Source organism: Chlamydotis macqueenii, chromosome 4, assembly GCF_036417535.1.
Source record: "Chlamydotis macqueenii isolate bChlMac1 chromosome 4, bChlMac1.mat, whole genome shotgun sequence".
NCBI lineage: Eukaryota > Metazoa > Chordata > Aves > Otidiformes > Otididae > Chlamydotis > Chlamydotis macqueenii.
Window position 1 is genome coordinate 38,200,312 of NC_141559.1, and position 23,239 is coordinate 38,223,550.

The following is a 23,239-nucleotide window of genomic DNA, read 5'->3' on the forward strand; positions in this document are numbered from 1 at the left end:
CTTAGACTTTCAGTAACCAGTCAAGGATGGAGTGCATGCTACATATAAACTGGAATATTTAGACACTACACTGGGTAACTTTAGATTATGTTGCTGGGCCTGCCTTTGCAGCTTGCACTTCTCTTGACATCAGGACTTAAGAGAACCGCACCAGAAACTGCAGGGTCTGTCTGCACCCCTGAGCTCAGGCACCGATGGCTCACAGCATGCTTTCGTACCCCTTACAGCAGACATTTACTTCTCTCTTTTAATAAGGGGTGGGGTGGGAACAGGGGAACTCTGTCAATAACAACTGTTCCCAGCGTACCCTAGACAGAAGCAAGACCCAGTAATGCCACACTCCTTTCAAAGAAAATAACTTCAGTCTACACGATTAGAAACACAGCCAGTGATGGTAACATGAAACAACTTTATAAGCAATAAATTAGGATTAGAATAATTTACAAAAATATTTTGATACTGTGGACATAGTTTACTTTATTCAAAAAGCTTGCTCGAGATTGAGAGGACTGTTAAGGAGCCCAAAATGTTTTTTATGTCAATGAGTGTCGTCTCTGGTGTGAAAAAGGAGCAAGGGATTATGTCAACTGCCCACTCATCAGCAATCACTCTCCTAACACTCATCTGGGCTGTGAAAATAGACTTTAAATTACTGGCGAAAAAATATCCATTATAGTGTCCTCCAGCAACAGTGGATACTAAAAATGAATGCTGGATTTACTGTAAAGAATGGAAAAGTGGGTGGGCAAGAATGCGGTGATAGCCCCTAAGTTTCTGCAGCGTGCCCTTCCGATCACATTATGTAAGCTGTGCTGCCCTCCAGCTCCGCTCGGAGAAGCATCTCCTTCTCTTCCTTACATTGCACTCTGATTTGCTTAGAAAGTACAATTTTGCAGCTGTAAACTCCTTCTGTGGAACTGAGTTTACTCTTTTTGAACCTTAAGAAACATGTGTGTTACAGAGTAATCTCAATCATAACCTTACTGCGCTTTGATTTTCTAATTTTTATCTTTTTTTTACTGCCTGTGATATCTGCTTTGTCACATTTATAAAAGCGTTATCATGAGAATGATATTTAGCAACCTTTAATAAGCAGTAGAGAGCCCAAAGGAATCTGTATACTTCTGGAATCAGTACACATCTCTGCCACGGCATGAACTGTGGACAGGAGCTAAACCAGCAGAATGGGACCAGCTGAAAAGATGAGTTAGTGTTTGAATAATCTGGTAATCAAAGGGTCAATTTTTTCTGGAATCATGGAAAATCCAAAAGAAAGAGCATTCTTAAAAAATTAAAATAATTAAAAAAAAAAAGAAAATACAAGGAACTATGATTTTACTCAATTAGAATAGAAAAGAAACAGATCCATTCAAAACATAAGCAAGCATGATGCATGAGTCTATTGGACTCTTCTGCATTCATAAAATTGAAATAATATTGTTATAATTGAATTCACATGAAAGAAATAACCTTTGTAGTATTCATATTTTTCTTTATATGTAAAAGAACAATTTTTAGACAATCAAAGGACTCTGGTCCTAAATTAATCTAACTTAAAAACTTTGATCCCCATCCCCTACTCTCACCCTCCATTTAAATCCATTTAAACCTCTCTTGAATTGATATCACTATTCAGTTGTCTTGCAAATGGATTGAGCAATTAAAAATAAAAAAAAAATTAAAAAAAAAAAAAAAAGAAGTAATTACTCCACCAGCTGCCTTAACACAAGCTTTATGGCATTGTCTACACACTACTCCTAAAATGTCACCTTCCTGACACTGGTAAAAGAACAATGTTGCTACCAAGGACTTCAGCTTAAATTAACTATTTCATAATAAATTCTTCCCTATCAGTATTTCAATTAATCTAAGGCACTTGAATGCTAGAACTCATCTTGGCCATTTAAATTATATGACTCCCTTTTAGACTTTAAGTAAAAACAATTAACAAGTAATTTATGTGTTGGGGAAAAAAAAAATTGTGTACTGAGGAATGATAGTTGATATGCTTTTTATAATTCCATATATTAATGGAATCATTGTTATCCAAATGGTTCTGACTCATAGCACAGAGCTGTAACAAATCTGAACTTTAGTATGATTTCACTTCTGCTAAAGAAGTTACAGCCAATGATGAAAGAGACATTTAAGTATCACTGATACAAAGAGTCACCTAAACAGAGCCCAGCCCACCTATATGCCTTAGAAATTTTGAGGGACTCCTCACTGTTCTCTGAATTTTCAAATAGATGTGGCAGTAGCAACCCCTGCATCTTCAGAATCGGGCGGGGGGGTGGGTGGGAGGCAAAGAAGCACAAATCCCAGCAGCCCAGCTACTTAGTGACATGAGTCGCCATCAATGTTGTCTGCACCAGTCCCTCTTTAAATACAGAGTTCATCTAAAGGTCTTTGTCCAGTTATTCAAAGCCAACTTGAACTTTGTACTTACCCAAGAGATAACTTCACCCTGTGTAATCACAATCCATGAGAAGCATTTAAGACTGTCTTGACAGTAAGGACAGTCTATCAGTTATCCAGAAAACAATTTTCTTGGGAACTAGACCTTGATAAGGATCTAATGCCCTCAAAAGCCCCAGAATTAATACCTACTTTATGTGAAGAGTTTTATTTTTTCCTGAATCTGTGCTTGATATTAGTACGTTCTCCACATGTACATAAATATTGCCACTATAATGCACTCAAGGCAAAACAAACAATATTTTTTTTTTTTCCAGAGGGGCGGAGTGTGGGGTGGAATTTCATCTTTCTAAGAGAAAAAGATGCTGACATTATACTTTCATGCATATGCTCCGTTGATGCTGTAAGATGCTTCCAGGACAAGGGACCAAAGAGAAGCAAAATACCTGTCTTCTTTTTTACTGAAACACTTAGGAGCTGCAGTTATGCATCCATGTTTTAGTCTGCATGCTGGATGTATAGATTTGGAGTAATTACGAGAAAGGAAGCTCCCCACGGTGTAAGTTACTCATTGTGTCTTGTATTACACAGAACGGTCTCTTTAGAAAATTACATAACAAAAATTTTTAGTCTTTTTATTGTGTTTACCATAACTTATCACTGCATAGTATGCATTTGACACAATCTATGTAAAAAAAAAGACAGCTAAGCAAATGTTTTCCTTCTTCGTAGCCACTGACTAAAGACAGAGTGTATGTTTCCTCTTAATACACTTGTTCCAGTCTCCTCAGACTGAGCCAAATCTTCTAATTTGTTAACCCTTGTCAATGATTTCCTAACCATACATTCATTAAGAACATATACGACTGTTGAAGCTGGTTGGATTACGTTTCTGCCACAGAATCTTGATGTTCCCTGAACGGAAGGGGAAAGCTCAGGCACAGTTCAGTAACAGCAGATCCAAAGTGAAGGCAAGTAGCTTATGGAAACATTAGGGAAAAGGGAGGGAGCAAATTTAATACATGTGGCACTGTATTGTAAAGCAGCACCCTAAGCATCCTCAGAGTAAGAACATTCCCAGTATTAAGTATTTAATTTGATGTGAAGAGAGGGGAAAAAAAAATATCACAGAGATTTTATCCCATGTTAGCATTGGCAGCTGCCTTCAGCTTAACTAATTTTCTTCAGGCAAAAGTTCTACATATTGCAGATACTAACTGGACAAGCTTTGGGAATTCTTTTAAAACATTACAGGTAAAAACCTCACTTATACAACTACATGAACAGATTCACATATGCAGCTGCTAAAAACCTCTCTGGCCCCCAAAAAATTCCACACAAAACAGACTATAGTTTGCACTTGAAATTATTAGAGGATTGAAGAGTCAGAAATGAGTATAGTATAATATATATAGCATAATTTGAAGTTTAATATAATATATAGTATAATATGAAGATGATGTTCAAATGGCATCTATTATTCAACTATCAGTTGGTTCCACATTCTTTTACTCATGTATTTTATCCTTATCATCCTATCTACAGTAACTGCACTTTGGATTTGTGACACATTTCTGTGTTTTATTATATATAATAAAAGTCAGACAGACTGTAATCATCTGTTGATTTGAAAGAACAGCTGCAACCACCACTCGGATGAAAAACTAGAGTCAGTCTGCGCACGGGGAGAAAGTGCGTTTGATACACGCTACTAATGCAAGAAAGATTTTCTGTTTTTTTTTTCTTTTCCTATCGCAGCCTTGTGTTGTAATGCTCCAATTACATCCTACTCACAACATCAGAATGCCTTTTAAAGCCACCTGTGGCATCCACGTTCCTCCTGGAAGAAAGCTAAATCTGTGTCTTCCTGTCACAGAGGAGTTTATCACAAAGCTGGTGTCACTGCATGTTCTCAGAGACAGAAAGCAACAAATTTGGACAACAAGCAACAACTGCGCAGAAATCAGTCCCTCCTGGTCAAGAAGAGTTATGGCATCTCCCTGATGATAGGAGCTGTCAGGCACAGAAGTCTAATGGCCTCATGATTAAAACAGCATTGAGGGGCTAGCATCATGAAAATAATGACCTGTCATATCAGCTATCTCATCAGCAGAAGAAAAGCTGCTTCTTTTCTTCATCAGAAAGGGTGTGTGTACAGAATGTAAATCCACTATGCCTCTGTTAGCCAGAAATTCCTTTATGTAAGGAAATTCACTGCCAGGTCTATCATCTGAACAGTACTGCACAAATCAGCCAGGAGATTGCATGCCTCTCCTTTTTTGTTTGCTTTGCTGGGAGATATTTTTGTTCATAACCTTTTTCTTTCGCAAATCACAACTGAAATCAAACAAAGTGCACAAGACCGAAATTACTGCAATATTGCAGAGATTTATATATCCATACAGCCATGCAGAATCACTTTGATACAGATTCAGGAAAGCATTTAAAGCTGAGACTAGACTGGTACATTGAATGTCTCTATAAAGTATTTGTTCTAGATGAAAAGACCTCACAGAGTAGCTTGAAATGTCAGAACTGACTTTGGAGAAACCCAAGTGTGGAGGTCAAGTCAGCCAAAAAGAGGCAAAAACTTGCCATAGTTTCAGGATAAATCCAGGACATTTCTTATTCACCACTACCATTGTTTTCCTGTTCTAGAACTATGTTAAGCAAAGAAGTTCTGTATACCTGGATATGTTTTTGTTTTTTTGGTTTTTTTTTTTTCCTGATACGTGAGTAATACCTGAATTACTATGAGATTTAAATGTTGCTAATTATCTTAAACTAATATACTCCAACACATTCTCTCACCAGCCCAGTGAGCTGACACTACAGGGCGTTACAGCCTACAGCGATGATGGACAAAGCTCTGGCGTTGCACAGAACATGCAGCTTAAGAAGCAAGTAGAGGAACTGAGAACTGTGACAATGACCACTGCAGGTAACTGCATACACTCTATGCGTATGGTCCTCTCATACACCGTAGAAGGGAGAGAAAGATATCCCGATACAAACTCTACCTTGTTGCATAGAAAATCTAACATTACTGGACTGCAGTTTTAACCTAGTTTCAGTCATAGACGGAACTAAAGGATTAGGTCACTGTAAGGTATAGAGTATACATTAAATTTCATGTCATATTTTATTCTGTCCTTTGTCATATAAACGTGCCTTTGGAGAAACTGTCGAGTACTCTACAGCAACAGTACTCATTTGTGTGTTTCAAGATGGCAGAAACACAGTGGAGTAATTAATATTATTGGATGCAGTCAATAAAAACCCTTAGCTTTATCTACAGAAGGTATTGGAAAAGAGATTTTATTAGGAAATATAAGAGATAAGAAAGGCAAGACATTACTTATAAAGATATATTAGTCCGATAACTGTAATATACTTGGTCTGTACAGAATTGTTTTACATAGTTAAACTCTCTTTGTTTCAGTTATTTCCTCAACTTGTCAATTATTTTTACTACCTTCACATCAAACAAGGTACACTTTCTCTTCCTTTATTGAGCTCATTACTGAATTCAAATTTCATAGGAACCATAACTATGCTTTTTTTTCTTGGTGAAAAACAGCAACTCTCTTTTTCAGAGGGTCACATCTTCCAAGCCAAAAAGCCCTATGTGTCCTTAAAGTGCAGGTATCAGGAATTGCATTGATACAATTCCTGGTATCCCTGCACAAACATAAGCACTACAAGATTATGACCAAGTGAAGATTATGAGTGACTTATACTATTTCTTAATTTGACCAGTACTTTCGTATTCAGCACATTGTTTACTTAAAATAAATGTACTCCCATTAAAATACTATTCTAGTTATAATATTAAAAATGTTTTAACTTATCTTACTTTTTTTTCTTTGCAAATGGACGAATGAGTCACCCTACCTGGATTTTCTTTCACTTGCCACTTCACTCTACCATATGCAAAGAAAAGAAAAAGCAAGCTAAGTTTTCATTTAAATAAAATAATAATTGTGCAAAGGGAGTGCACTCATCTGAGCAAACATATGTTTACAGTACTGAGTATTTTAATTATGTTTGACATGGCCTTGACAATTACTCCCTTCGGAATTACAAAAGAAAGATATCTGCTCCTCTGCTGTGAGCCCCAGCTCTCAAACTAAGGGTAAGTGCAAAAGTAACCTCGAAGAAATTGAAATTTGCTATCAAAAGTTGATACAAGATATAAAAACTACTGAATGTCAGTTAATTAGAAAAACTGAAAGCAAGAATCAAATCATACGTGTATACAAGGCACTCAAAAATAAAACCCCAAACAGAAAAACAAAACAAGTACCTCTCCAGGAACACATCAAAGGGGGATATGCCACTCAAATGACATATTTTATCTGTCACTTAATTTACTGAAAAGAGTTCAGACAACCTACCACTATTCACACATTAGAGTTTTTTATTATGTGTTGCTGTGATGGCAGACAGATACAGGATACAAGAGTTTAGGATATCTCCCCTTTCACCCACCCACAGGCAACATAGATAATGTTAGCCCCTGCTGCCTCACAAAATATCCAAAACACAATCAAAATCCAAAACAATGGCTTGGTTCAGAACTACATCCATCCTGATGCATGTTATGTCATAGTTGTTTCCCTCCCAAGCTACGAAGCCTTCAGCTGCAAGTCATAGGAAGGAAATACAGATTCTATAGGTTCTACAGAAACCTGTGCAAGTGATTGAGAATATTTATTGAAGTCAGGGAAAAAAAAAACAATTGAAGAACACCAATTAGTGCAATACTGTAAGTGCTGTTTTTTATAGGAAAGTGGGAACTTGACCACTAAAAGGCCATCAAAATACTATGTAGCAAGGTGGGTACATTTTTTGGACAAGGATGTTGTACTTTCTGTCATGACCTGAATTCCACTTCAGGTAACTTGCTTATCCAAATTTTATCTGTAAAAATTAGACATTCATTCCTCTAACATTCTGTCAAGAATATTTCCCCAGATGTCAAAAGCTTTATTTCAGAGAGAGATTAAATATTTCACATTTTTGTATCGTAATATATCTGTGGCCCAGATACTGAATGCAGAAGGAAAAATGGGGAGATCCCAAAGCTGTCAAGTATGAAACCCTTCTCTAGCACTTCAAAATAAAATCATAAGCTAATACTTTAAAAGATACATTTTATAAATATATTGATATATAGGTGTCACATTTTTGCAAAACTTGAGAAACACTTTTGTTCCATTCCCCACACCTCCCTTCAGATTTTTCTAAGTTAAAGGAAAAGTAACTTACTTGCAAATGTCATCTTCTGGGTCCTCAAGCCCAAATCTTTCATCAAAAGTAAGCTGTATCCATACATTTTCATCTACTGCTACTAATCTCCACACTAGTACAGTATTGCGTGGGTATGTGTGTGGAAATCTGGGGCTGTGAATACTTCCATTAGTAGTCACAGTAATTATCTTCTCATGCTGAGGATCCTGCACGCCTATAGTAAAGACAGAGAACAGACGCATCAGTATTCATTTCTTCTGCTTTTCCTAAAGTGTTTTCTCTTCTTCATCTTGCAAGGAATTTCTGTTTGGAAAATCTATATAGTAACAACAACCTAAATGTGGTAAGTATTACTTTGCCAGCAAAAAGTTATTCAAACCCAGGCCTCAATTGCTTGTTCAAAGTTGTCTCTTGTTAATGGAGACTGTCTTACATTTATTGAGTCCAGTGATACGGATTTTGATGGCTGCCTCCCTCCTCAGGGCTGTATCAGCACAAAGTTATCCTACTACAGGAATGAAACTGGGACATGCTTGGGAAACTTGGGAAAGTCACCAGATGTAACAAATTAGGCATTTACTGATGAGCCTCAATCAAGGGCATTCCTCAAAATTCTTCACAGTACTGTTAGACTAAACACATGTAAAATTAAATGAATGTTTTACAATGCTGTAGCAAATGAATTCAAAAGAAATAAGCCAACTACATTTGATTTTTAAAGCACACAGTAACACTGAAACTACTGAAAAGACCTTTTCTGGTTATGAATTCATAACTGTGAGGAGTTACCAAAAGGAAAGAACTCCTTCGGTGAGCAGCAGCCGTGCCATTCATAGCCCCAACACCTCTCTTCACAGTAACTCAAGAAACCTCATCCTCAAGTAACTAACATTCCCAGGAATTCACATTCAGCAGCCGGAATTGGCTTCTATTGAGTATTTAGCTGCAAAAAAAAAACAGGCACTGACCTAATCTGGAAACACTTTAACATTGTGACATACAATGATAAGATCTCTAACTACAAAATTTAATTCCATAAGCACATCAAATGAAAAAACCCTCCTCAAGCTGTAGCACATGATTTTTACTATCTTTGGCTTTTTCTAAAAACCTGCATATAGTCAGATTTGACATGTCAGTCAGGAAATCATAGGAATTCTCAGAGTTACCTATTAATAACTTCAGTAACAAAATAAGCTTGTAGTTTTGTACTGGACAGTTATTCATACTATTTAGTTTTCAGCTATTCATTCTCTTTTTCAGTTACATACTTCATCTTATTTTTCCAATTGTTTTATAACCAGCATTACAACGACCATTCATTTGAAGCTATGTAAGACATATATGCTTCGGTCTACAATGAAAGCATACACTGTGATTGTACCTTATTATAACTACATGTAAAGGCTGACAGCTAAATTAATGTAGTGCAAGAAAAGGCAAGCATAGAAATAGCATTGCTATATTAAAAGAATTAATCTATATTTAAATATAATTTAAAGCCTGATGGACTTTTTCCTTCTGTTCTGATGGACTTGTGCCTTCTACTTGCGGTATGAAAATGGTAAATTTTCTTTTAAGCAAAATTGCTGCTTATATAAAAATGACGGAGTGTGGTCTTGCCAGTGTCCACACACAGTTTCAGAGGGCTGTCTGTCTTGTGCACAAATAAGAGAGGACAGCATGCAGTAATAAGAAAAAAAAAAAAAACTTAAAAAGAAAAGGCACAAAAATAGGATTCCTAAGTTAGACACTTAATTGGGTTTTTGTTAGCTAGGTCACAAGCATTTTTCTATAATGTATAGTATGTCAGCTGAGAGCTGCACACTAAACAGAGGAGCCAACAATAATAAAAATTACTTTCCCAGCGATCAGTACACCAGAGTGCTATTTCCAAAGTATGCAAAGCACCACCATTTCAGACAAACATGTCAAAGCGTGGTGTTTGACAATACTCTATTCAGTGGTGCATTTTGTCTTTAAAAGCACAGACAGGATTACAAACCATGTTATAACTCACAACATATGAAGAAAGTGTTTTCTTTTGTATGATCAGGACAATGACAACAACAGCACTGCAAGTAAGGACTGTAAATAGTCCAGGCGCATCAAAGGAGAAGTCAATAAAAAGGGGCAAAGGAAGGAAAAGGCATGTAGCAATTTAGGGAACAGAAGTTGTGGCATCTCCAGTATGTTCAGCTCCTACATTTGTAAAGGAAAAATATCTATTTACTTTAGCACACAACAATGTTCCATGAACATATCAAATTCCCACACACAGCACTTACTCCATTTCAAATATTTGCTCTCGCACAGTGGAATTTCTTCTCTTACAAAGGAATTATTTTGTATGACTACAAAGGCAAGTAATTGCTGTCACTGGAGAATGAAGCTTGTTACTTGTCTTCAGATAAGCCGCAATATTCCTTTTTATCTGTTCTACATAAATTGTACCATTGTACCTCGAAAAGCTAGCCTTTTACTACTGAGTTAACGCATGTTCTGAAATGTCTTTTAAGTAAACTGTGCAAAGAGCACAGGTACCTGAACATGGCTAAGATGAGACTATAGTCTCTATTCTTTCTGGAATAACTTTGCAATTCCTGGCTTTATTTTAGGGATAAATCAGTCCAAGTTACACTTAAAAGGGAGTAACAAGTTCAGTCAGATTAACAACAGTCAGCTGTATAACTCCAAAGCTACATACATTGCTGCTGCGATCTGTCTGCCTTTCTATTAACAACCATCCTCCTCACCCTTTCCCCTAAAAAAAAAGAGGAAAAACAAAGATTATTACTGTGCAGACAGCAAGGAACATCCCTGAAGAATCAGTTTAGGCAAGGCACCACTGACGTGGGCAAGGCACCATCTCAGCCGGGGGCAACAATACCGCCCACAGGAAATTGGGACAGACAAGGACCAAGCCAATATATTTGCATCTTCGGTAAAAAGCTTAATCAGAAGATGGGCAACTGAGATCACCTGCAGGAGAAAGTCCTGAAAACAAGGCACACTAAGTGGGAAAAATCCCTAAGCTGACCCAGGGATACGACATCGTTATGCTTATTAGGAAAGGACAGCACACACTTAACATAGCCTGAAGTTGAAGAATGAGTTGCCGCAGCAGTCTTTGATGTGGTACAAGATGCTATCACCAGATTTATATATCTATCAATGTAGAGTCTGCCCCTGAAAATTGCAAGATTCCAGGCATTCTGGAAGCATAGCAGAGCCTAACCCTTCCACCGACGTGGTAACGCAGATGAAAAACCAAATCACCAAAGAGATCCGCAGATGCCACTGTAAACTGAAATTAAACCCACCAACTAGACAAGCTCGTTCCTGCCTACTTCAAAGTAGGTCTCTTCCCCCATGGGCACAACACATTTCACAAAGATCAGTGCTGACACTTTTTAAATATAGCAAATATCTCTTTCTTAGTACATTGTAATCACTACACTCTAGTGAGGGTCATGGGTAAAACTCAGATAAATCACATACGGTTCAGGAGACAGACAAGGAGCTGCAGAAGAGAGGAGCACCACAGTTGCAGTAATGGCCCTGAAACTGGTTCACTTAAAAGCCTGATTTCCTTAAGAGGTCACACAGTACTGGTAAAATTGATTTTTAAAACTTTTTGCTAAGCCTACACTAATTTCACAACAGGACAAGATGAGAGTACAGCTAATCACGCACTGTTAATATATTATTTGGTTAATTTCATTCAATAGCCCTTAATTATGAAAAATCAACTTTTAGGCCTTCAGAGCCAGCATTAGCTCAACCCTGCTTTAAAAAAAAAAAAGCTAAATTCAAACATAAGAAAAGTTTCAACTCTAAATATTTACAAATTAATATTAGAGCTTTTTCAGATATACAGCAATGTTGCAGTATGTGCAAGTCCTCCACTTTAAAACTCAGAAAGGAAAGATGACAGTAACTAGTTGTTCATTACCACAGAACTTCAGAGGGAAGCAGGTTTTTTAATTAAAGTAATCTAAAGGATTTCCTGACCGTATTACCATATAATTTTTACAACACTCCTACATGTACAGAAACAGACTTTGTAGAAGAAATTCTTTGAAATGTAACATAACATGTCATTTCTTCCTCTTTCACCAGACTTTCAAAAAGCGGTAAGCCTACTTTCAAAAGTAGTAACTCAAGGCATACAGGGGTACCTCTTTCTCTCCCTGTCTCTGGTTCAGTTGCCTCCAGGCACTTCTTTGCTGTTATCTGAATGTAACAGTCAAAATGAAATTTAACTCTTTTGCTGGGTACAAAGGAAAAGCTGGAAAATTGTCTGTTATCGGCAGAAAATTTAAGACAAATAGCTCTGTTCAATATTGTTTGGATACAAAATCAGTATCAGAGCAAAGCCACTCAAAATCATAGAAAAGGTGCTTTGAAGGGACCTCTGGAGACCCCCAGTCCCAGCTCCTGCTTGGGTTATGATTCCTGCTCACACCACAACAGGTCACGCATTCAAGGGTTGGCAGCGCTGTACTACCTGTCTAGGAAAGATGTTTTTCCTACTGTCCAATCTGAACCTCTCAAGCTACAATTTCTAGCCATTGTTTTTTCAGGATTTGTTTTGTTTTTACACTCTGTGCCCCTACCAGAAGAGTTTAACTTGGTCACCTGTGCAACTGCACTTCAGGCAATTGGGGCTCTGCTATTAGACTGCCCCATAGCCTTCCCTTCCCCAGACTAAAAAAGCCCAGCCTCCTCATCTTCCACTCACTGCCTGCCACTAACTAGATGCTGAGCCTTCAAGCCTGGCTGTCCTGCCAGTTCTCAACCTACCCAACAAGCAGTTGGTTCTTCCCAACCATTGTGCCTCAAGTACCATGGGAAATGTTTTTGAAGCATACAGGCTTTGTTTCCGTCATCAACTTTTCAAGTAGTGAGAAAAGAAAACTTCATATAGGCTTGCAGTATCTCCTAAGATAGCTTTCCTCAGTGGTACGTTTGTGGTTTTTCTTGGTTAAATCTCTGAGACACATCTAGCCTTCTGTGGATTTTCCATTTTGAGTTATTTCTATGCTTTGATGTAGCTACCGATTTGAAAACTTAACATGATGCTTCAGGCACTAGTAAGAAATAATATAGAGAGCAGTGTACATATCCATAGTACACACAAACATACAATATACACCTATGACCTGTCAACCATGGCAGCATGAGAAATTCAACTTCTAACTAGAAATCTCCTAATTTACAGAGGTACTTGTTACCTAAATTAGCAAACATAACAAATATAACATATAAACTATTATATGGATATGAAGTAACTAAGTAGAAATATGTAGGAGGAGGAGTTCAGCTAAATATCTTGTTTAGCTTACTCCTCCCTCTGACACATACCTATCTCATACATGTGAAAAGGCACACAAAAAATTCCAGTTCACACAACTCAAGACAGAGGATTGTATTTGTTTTTTTTTTTTTTTTAAATCCTACAATTTAACCTAGTCCTTTTTTCTTCAGTTACTATTTTGACTTCAAACTTGTACCTTAGGCACTTTCAAACTTACCTTAGGCATTGAATATCATACACTATTTAACTGCTGGCTGAAGGTCTTTCTGCTGGAGCTATGTAAAAAACATAATGTGAAGGACTGCACACAGATGAAGTGAGCAGAGAAACAAAAGCTTTCTAATCGATCTTCAGGAACCCTCAGTTTTGGCAGTTGGCCCAACAGGGAAAGACAAAAGCAAGAAAGAGAAAGGACTAAAAAGAAGACCAAAAAAAGGCATTATTGGAGAAGAGAGCGTGGAACTGTAGTAACAGATTTAATAAAGTTTCCAAACAGCTGCATGACTTAACGTCTTGCAGAAGATAATAATGACTAATCATACACTAACAAACCTCCTTTGATTCCGAATTGCATCAAGAAACAAAAATGAATTTATACTTTTACTTTACAAGTTTATACTTTATAAACTTCAAGTATTCTGCCAGCACTTTGCCTAGTACTCTGGCTTCTGCTCAAAGAAGAGGATGGCAATTAAACAGGGGGTTTTTTTTGTGCACCGTAAATCTTCCTGCAATAAGAGTAACCTCTATTGAGATCTGTTTTCAGACCAAACACTTTTAGAAGGCAGTCTTGGTCCTGAACTTCTCAATGTCTTTTAAGCAGATAAATACTACATTTTAGCCAAGATAAAGAATTCCTTTTGCTAAATGTTAGATGAGGTAACTTTTTGGTGTTATCACATGCTCTAAGATCTAATTATTATAGAGTTTTTCAATAAGCATTTATTCCAACATCCACAGGTAAAGTCTTGGTTGCACTGGCATCAATATTAAAGCTCATGCTGACTTGAATATGAAAGGAATTTCATCTATATCAAATACCTACAGCTGTTGCAATAATAGTTCTATAATGGACTGGTAATAATGTTATCTGCTTTTTTTTTCAGTCATAGGCCAATAATTATCCTGAAATAAACAGGATTATTAGTATCTTGCATATTCATAAAATAAATACACATTCCAATCATTCAAAAATTAACAAAAAGCTCTACAATATGACAACTAGCAGTTAAACTTATTATAGCAATATTCTTATTTTCCTTTATGTATAAAACAAATGTCAAGTTGGTTCTTTTGATTATTTTTTTTTCACATTTGTTCTTGTCTCAGATTTTTTTCCTAATAACAATATTAAATGGTAATTCATCATCAGACAATGTACAGTCTCTAGTCAAAGACTGCTCCCTATCTCTGTCCTCTTCCATTAAACTGCTAGCTTGAGTAACCTAAGTCTGGCCTCTTCCCTCAACCAAAACTATTTATGTTTAATGAGAGTGGTGAAACACTGGAACAGGTTTCCCAGAGTGGTGGTTGATGCCCCATCCCTGGAAACGTTCAAGGCCATGTTGGACGGGGCTCTGGGGAACCTCCTCTAGTTGAAGATGTCCCTGCTCCTTGCAGGGAGGTTAGACTAGATGACCTTTAAAGGTCCCTTCCAACCCTAAATAATCTATGATTCTATGAGTTGTTCTGGAGGTGCAAATGAAGAGGCAAGGAAATAACGTTTCTAGCAGAAAGTGCTGTGGAAGTTTTATAGGCACTGTATTATAGTTAATTCCAGTAATCACAGAAGTATTTATAGGTGCACTGCTTATAGAAATGCAAAAGTATTGGTAACTGTAAGAGCGTACATATTTAAAAGATTACAGACTGGATATAAAAGAGTCTTCTTGCCAAATACAGGCAGAATAAAACACTGAGAAGCTAATCTGATTCCACATCTGAACTTTGTGAGCAAGAAGAAAACACATCAGGCTATCACCAAGGCACAAACTTTTGATTTTTAATGCTATTATCTGAAGAAGTAGTCTTCAAGAGAAGAATAATTCTTATTCTCTATTTTTCATTAGTCATACATGGTTTGGATAACACCTGGGCATTTGTCTTTCATCTATATGACATTACAATAAGATAGAACCAAAAATACCTGTTGTATGCACAGCAGAAGAACAGCTCTTTATACCCCTATTTTTCTTGACTTTAAATGATTTACAATTCATTTACATTTACAGTATGGTCTCTATATGCCTAAATCATATTTGGAACTGTGATGACAAAAAAAAGCGCCATAACAAAATGTGTAACTACTCCAACTATTTTTTTTGGCTCTTAAGGGGAAAGGGATGGAGGAAGAAAGAACGGAAAGGAGAGGAGAGGAAAAGGGAAAAAAGGAAAAAAAAAAAAAAAAACAAACCACCATTCTAAGTGAATCACTCCCCCTTGCCTTTTCAAGGATTGGCAAATAGCAAACAGCTCCATGACCAATAAAATCAAGGGCAGACAGCAGATAGAATCAGCCTAAATATCTGACCTTCACCCATCAACAGCAGGAGGTCATCACAACTTCCTCATCTTCCTGCAAAAAGATCTCTCAACATTTTTTATTTTCTGCTGTATTCCAGAACATCAATCTGCTATATAATATTTTTGATGTTTTCTGTATCCTATTTTCTCTTCCCCTGCAGAAGGGGGAAGTATTTTACATATTCCGTGCTCACAAGTTCCTCTATACAAAATGATGTGAATGGATACTGAAAACTGTCAAAGTTGAAACAAAGCCTAACAGTATACAACACATTCCAGGTGTATCTTGTGGAAGACCAGAACAGTAGGAGGTTCCGTCGTATTTAATAATGAAGAGGTAAAATGAGTAGTCCTCAATGATAATGAAGCTCAGAAAAGCAGGGGCTTTTAAAAGCTACTTAGCCAGGTTTTAACAAACATACAATTAAAATGGTCTGGGATAGGAGGAATTGCAAGTCTCCTTGGAAAAGTACAACTTGCTGTACATGAAAAATGTTGTCAATAGAAAAGACATGCTCTATGACTTAATGCTGAGAGAGACCAGAAGTGAGAACAAATAGTAAACGAGGAAAGGGTTGCCCAGCTGAAGATATTTATACCTACTAAGAGATAAAAAAATATTTATTTACTTTATATAAATAAAAACATACTTTTAAAATCTTTGGGAGGTGTGGGTGGAAAAAAGTTAGTGAATATTTTCAAATATGTAAACTTTCAAATTTTTCTGCTAGTCAGAATAGGTTTTTTGTTTTGGTTTTTCTTTTTCGTATGGGAAACTGATTTAGCAAAGTTTTGAAAAAACTTACCTAAATTTTTAAAGGTGAACAAACACAAACAGAAATTATAATTAAAAATAGTATCTATGACAACAAAGGAAACTTAAGTTAATGTGAAAAAAAAAAACCCATATAAATGCTTAAACCCAGCACTTCCAATTTGTTTCCGTTTTATTACGACAGCCCTCACAAGCTACATCCAAAATTAGCTTTGTTAGTACTACAGACCACACGCATACCCCCACAGTATCAGCCTGTCTGTCTTGAAAGGCCGTACATACCAGCTGAGGTAGGAAGGGGCAGGGAAACAGAGCAGCATTACCTCCATTTTCCAGACTGTGCATGGCACAGAGTGGTTACAAGTGCAAGAAGATAACTTCAACAAAACCATTAAATGAACCTGGAGCTCCTTTCATCTCAGTTAAAAGCATTAGTTTCAATGCCATTTCTTAAAACCTGCTTCTATCTCATTTTCTAATACTCGCTGTGGCTCCTTGTATACTTTTAAATGCATGGGATTCACGTCCTTTACAGAAAAACTCTTTGAAAATCTGTCCCATGTGAAAATTTCCCTTCTTGATTTTTAAGTCAGACTTTGGTGAAAAGCAAGGCTTAATTTTATTATGCCCCTTCTCTTTATGGTTCCTTCAGTTTATATTGTGCAGCACTTGTTAAGAGCAGATACTAGTAAACATTTGGGAAAAAGATTATCCGTGGTCCATGAGGAATTCCGTCTGAATAAATAGACTCTATGGATACGGTATGTGTTAAACAGCTACATCTCATTTTAGGTATTATTCAGAATGAAAAATATAATCCTGTCCTGATCATGTTTCAAGAGTGGGGTGGGGGGGGGGGGAGAAAGATAAAAATCTACCCTAATATCTAGAAATACCAGTCTTCAAATGCTTCGGCTTGCTTTTTCCATTGTTTTGCTATTTATGTGGATTTTATTTTTTTAATTCTTCACACAGTAGAGCACTATAATGAAAGCAATTCAAACATTTATGAAGATAATCAGTCATATTTCAAGTTCTGAAAAGAAAGTGTTGTTCAAGACAACTTTGAAAAGCGTTACTGCTTACCTATATGAGAATGTAACTCTGGTTGACATTTTTAGTCAAAAAATTGCAGTGATGAAGTTGTATATGAGGAGACATAAAAGAAAACCAAAGATCCAGGGTTTTGTACACTACAATTGAAGGTGTGACTGCAGCACATGTAGGGCTAGTTTTAACTATAGAGGAAGAATAACTATAGCAATGAACCCAATGTGGCATTCAGCTCACTGTCAAAAATGCAGGGAGTCCTAAGCAAACTAAAAAGCTTGTCCCAAACTCTTGGTATAGAAATAACACTGCTACTGGAAACCCCAAAAGCTGCCTCAGGCTTGCATTACGTATACAGAAAATGTGCCTCCAGTATATCCTTATATTAAAAAGGCAAGAGAAACAAAGAATCATGTGGCATCTGTTTATGTATTTTCTGATCTGGACTACACTACACTTCCAAATTCAGAGACAAAAAAAAACCCTATTACTTATTTAATACCCACTAAAGCAAAAAAGATTTTAGCTGGTGTTAGCCTGCTAATACAAGGCTTTTGAAAGAATATAATGCCTTCATCTCATTAAAATCTGATTGCTAGAAGATGATTTGGCAGAAAGTGATCATGCAATATCAATACTGATCTGCAGAGATGAATGCAATGCAACTGTTATTTATCTGGAAGAACTTCAAGCAGATAGAACTCAGCACAAAATCAAACTTGAAACATTCATTTTTAGTTATCTTTGCAAGGAAGATAAAATCATGGAACAGTCTAGAAAAGTACTCTTGCAGAAGAGGATTTGCATGTCTAGAAGCAATTCAGAAAGGAAGCACAAGTCCAACTACAAAAGACAGTCTATCTTTCTGCAAGGAGAAAAATAGATTTTGTAGAGTATAAAATCACCATTTGGAGAAATAATATTTTTTACAACTCATTCTGTTAACATGCATCTCTGATCCTACCAGTTATTGAACTCACGTGTACATGAACACCAAGGATATCGTTTATAGACAGACCAGAATGACAAGTTACCAGTATTCAGAATAACTGATCATAATTTTCTTAGGATAAGATAACATTTCTAGCTTCAGTGAGAGATCTTTTGCATTGTCTCTAACTTGCATAAGCAGAATACATGCTGTTTTCAGTTAACTGCAAGTGGTATGAGCCTACCTGATCTTTCAGCCTTTATTCACACCAGGGACTTCACAGAAGTCAGATGAACAATCTTCTCACATTTGTACACAATTTATCTTTACTTTGACCTTTCTATTTTTCCAAAGATAGACCATAAAGGCATACTAGAGCAGCCGTAAGAGACCTGTGTCCCATAGTATGTGCAATATAGTAGCCTATTTTAAGAAAAAACACTTCCAAAAGACTCTTTTGCTAATCTGGTATAGCAGGTGTCCTTGAGGACGACCAACAGCAGGGCCCTGAAGACCATCACAACCACAACTTATGCCATTGAAAAGATTACATGCAGTGTTGTGGTCTTCAGAAACCTATTGTTATACTAATTTAGGCTTCATTCCTCAGTGTTTGCCTTATTTAATGTGCTAACTTATGATTTTATTAATTCCCATATAACTTATTACCTATTTCACTTACGAAGCTCAAGCTTGTATCACTAGATCTTCTGACAGTTTTTTTCTGCCTACCTTTAACATCAAAATCTTCTTATAGAGTTATGTTTAACCCAAGATCAAGAAGCCTTACATGGGATCATCTGAAAAAACTTCACAGTTGTAGAATTAAAAATGACATTTGAAACTCTTAAGTCACTCCAATATCCCTACTTTTAGGTAAGTTTCTCATTTGTCAACCTTTTTTAAACTACCCAAGGGAACCATCTGTGGTGTTCCCAAGGGTTTTGGCAATGCTGTAAACAGATGTATTCCTTTAATACAATTTGCTTAATCACAGCATTGCATCAAAAACTACTGTTCAGTTTGAAATCCAGCATGCCAGGTATGCTGCTTTCCACAGCAGTCTTATCCTCAGTGTTATTCAGGATGATGTTTAAGTAACAGATCAGTATTCAGCCAGATATGTCACTTCACCTTTTTTTAAACTTTAACCCTTGCCAAACCATCCATAACATTCTTCAGGATTCCTCAGATTCTTTGGAAAACACATATAGGCATATGGGAGGGTTGGGGGAAATCACTTCTGGAGAACAAGCAAACAGTATAAAATGAAATCAGACCCTTAGTCTTAGTAGCATAGCTTGAAGACTGCCCCAAGGGAACTGGCTTCAGTTTAGACAACATGGCTTTGTTTTAAGATTCAGTGGTAGAACAAATAGTGACACACCTTGGTAGTGCTCTCTTGCCCACTATGGATATTGGAAGCTCATCTGTCCACCAGTAAATAAGAGCTGCTTCACTGATAATTTATCCAAAGTCAGCTGTAAACTAGGTCAGGATATTTGATGAAAATCACTTTCCAGTTTCCACACACGCTTTTCAGAAGGTGTTCTGGATGCCTGTTATAGCTGAGTCTATATCCTCACTTGAACTCCTTGAGGTGAAAGGTGGAAACATTCATTTCACAGGCCCAGAACTGCATTTGTTAACTGTAGTTTGGATAAGTTGAGTTCAAAGTTCACATCACATAGCATGAGTCTCAAGATAAGAAAGAAATTAAATCCCAGGATTCTATTTACTAAAAAAAGTAGAATAAAAAGGATTTTGCCCTAATTACACATGGAATCACTATAGAATGACCTGAGTGTTAATCCCCATGCTGTGATTGTAAAAAAATATTATATACTTCAAAATAGAATAAAACTGTAGCAATTTCAACAAACTGAAATTGTGCCTTATATTAAAGCACTGCAGTTTTCCAGGGCATAGCACCAGGTTACTATACAGAAGAGAACAGCTTTTATACGTAACCACATCTTGATGCACATTTCATTTATAATTTTATGCCTAAGAATTCCAATGTGTTCCCAAAACAAGGCATTTCTCAACGGTTTCAACTCTAGTAGGTGAAGCCAGTAATTCAATTGCAACACAAACAAGATAGAAACATCAAGCCCTCAAGCTTATGCTCTCATGTAAATTAAATTAACAAAACAATTAATATATGCATAATCTAATCCAGCACCGCAATTAATGGAGCATTTTAATCACTTAGTGATAAATGGTCTACAACAGCTAAATGTGCGTATCTCAAGCACCCGATGGCTGAAGAAGAAAGTAAATGTTTTTCATATCTAATCAGTTCCCCTCTGCAGAATTTCAGTGATATCAGTGTCTACAAACTTTGATGGTCCATAATTTTGTTTACTTAGTCCACGATAGCATTGCATGAAAAAGAATTCTATACACACAGAATGTGTAAGATGAATCTGAACTTTGTTAATTCTGTGCTTACTGAAATTTCTAAGCAAGATAATATTACCTTCCTATTCTTAGGCACTTTAGCTGAAGTCTATTTTATGAAAATCTTGCACAACAACAACAAAAAAAAAAAAAGGTCCAAAGTGCTACAGCAGCTGTTTGAAACTGAACGCATGAAGCAAAGATTGTAATATGCCACAGGTAAAGTATTATCTGCACATCAAAGCCTTGCTGCTGTACAGAAATATGAAGCGCTGGATGCCAAATGTTGACTGCCTCCACTCTGAAGCTGAATAAGAGTGCAAAGATGCCTGAGTGAGTGAAAATCAACTGAGAATATGTTTAGGTTTGGTTTGTTGTTTGGTATTTTTTTAGAGGCAGAGGGTGTCTTGATGTTGGGTGGGGTTTTTCTTTGGTTTTGGTTTTTTGGGTTTTTTTTTTTAATTACAGCATATTAACACTTTAAAAATATTTCAGGAACTAAGTACAGTGAATAATCTTGGTCTTCTGCAAAAGCAGACAAGTTAAATAATGTCCTTGGTAAACCTGTCTTGATGACTGGAGATTTTTCTGTTTGACGACTCCTTCCTCACTGATTGGATTTGAGGGAAGTAATTGATTTGCCTCTTGCTGGTTGCAACTTAAATTAAAACAATTTGTTTCTGTAGTGACAAAATGATGAAGTTCACTTCTGACAACATTATTCTCTCAGAGGATTATTTTAACACATGGGCATTACATGCAATTTTCCTGAGGATTCTCAAAAAAAAAAAAAAAAAAAATCAAGCAAGGTTCAGAGTAATTTTTTAAATCCAGAGATATCTTAAGTTCACCTGAATAAAGTGCCTTAGGGCATGAGAAAGTGAAGAGCAGAAAGAGAAGGAGGATTGACATTTCATGGTTTTACCTATTTACATAGAACTAAATGTTACTGAAATGTTTGATTTCACTGCAAGTGTAATAGTTCCTCTGCAGTGAGAAAAGGTTTCAAAATAACCTTTAAGTTGAGGTGTCACTGTTAAAAGAAGAAAGGCTGGACCATAAGGGATGAAAAAACATATTTCACTTCAAAACAGAACTTCTCTTTTAAAGCTAGTAAATACCAATTTGCTAACAGATATACTTTCCTTCATATGCCACTAACTTTGGTTACAAATCTCATTTCCACCAAAACATTATTTTAGAGAGAACTGTAGTTCACTCTCTAATAAAAATAATTAGACTAACTCTTTATGGAATGTGCTGCAGTAGTCTACACATTCTGATACACAAATAACTTATTTTATTATTATTATTAAAATCTACAAAGTGGAAAAAAAATCCCTATATACAGAACTTTGACGTAAACTATTTAAATATTCTTGGATGAAGAATAGGAGATGTTATGAGTTGCAAAGTTGCTGCAAAGACAAACCACGTGAATCCATATACAGGCATTTACTGAAGAAGTGATGAAAAAAATTTTAAGCTCTTCCATCAATTAAGAATATTTGTTACTTCACAGTTGAGCAAAAGTAGCTCTGTGGTCTGCAAAGTCTTTTCAGATTTCACTCTGTGGTTTACAAGAAAAAAGTTTTTTTGGAATAGGATCTCATCTTAATCTTTTCCATTTTTATTGCATGTCTAATTATTGCTAAGTGCTCTTCTGGAATTAACATCAAATCTACTTGTAAGATCCAGGGAGTTCACAGCACAAGTGAAAGTGAGAAAATAATTAAGAATAACAACAACAAAACAAGTCATCATCTCATTTTGAAATTGGCCAAATCTGATGAAGGCTAAAGTGATCACCCACCCTCAGCTCACAGGAATGCAGATTGGCCTCTGGAAGATTCTTGTTTTCCCAAATTGGAAGAGGAGAGCATAAAATGTTTCTGATATCTTTGAAGACCAGCTGCAGGCCTAAAACTAATAAAGATGAAAGTCTTTGTGCCCACTTCAGAAGAGATGGATGTGAAATATATCAAATATCAGAGGCAGACATGGAATCAACAATGCTAACAGCCATTTTAAAGTGAGTCCATACCATTAGAATCATTACTAGCAGAAAAAAAAATTAAGGGTAGAAGTGCAAAATGTGACCAGATTCAGACTGGAACATTACTCAGAATTTTTCAAATTACGATCTAAGGATATCCTCAGATTAGCATTAACCAGTCTAATCAGTCCACTGTCTTGTTGTCGTCGGAACATAGAAAACATGCTCCAGTTCAGCAGGGATTTTGAGAGACACCAAATGGACTTTAAGAATGGCCCTCCAAAAAATGGGTAAAGATCTCACCGGCAGAAGCCCAAGCAATTCCACTAATCGGGAGCACAGAACGCGTCCTTGCCTCCCACAGCTTTAATTTACCTATTTGCTCCATGATTCTACCAGGGTTCAGAGCAACTCTCAGAATCCCAACGGTGGGGCCCTTCCCCAGGGTAAGGGAGGCGCAGCACAGCGCTGCCCATGCTGTTTTTTCACATGATCCTCATTAGGGTCAAGCCTGGCAACAGTTGCACCAGGGGACCTCTGGCTTTAATGTACTTCCCATCTCTTTGCAAT

At 36.6% G+C, this 23,239-nt stretch overlaps 1 protein-coding gene across 1 annotated transcript in view; it reads right to left on the bottom strand.

Moving 5' to 3' along the window:
- The window catches only part of PDGFC (platelet derived growth factor C), a 132,579-nt gene that overhangs the window by 47,285 nt on the left and 62,055 nt on the right, over window positions 1–23,239 (bottom strand). Inside the window, exon 2 of the mRNA XM_086746932.1 lies at window positions 7,690–7,885. Within this exon, the coding sequence (XP_086603058.1) occupies window positions 7,690–7,885 (196 nt within the window). The remainder of the gene's footprint in view (window positions 1–7,689; window positions 7,886–23,239) is intronic.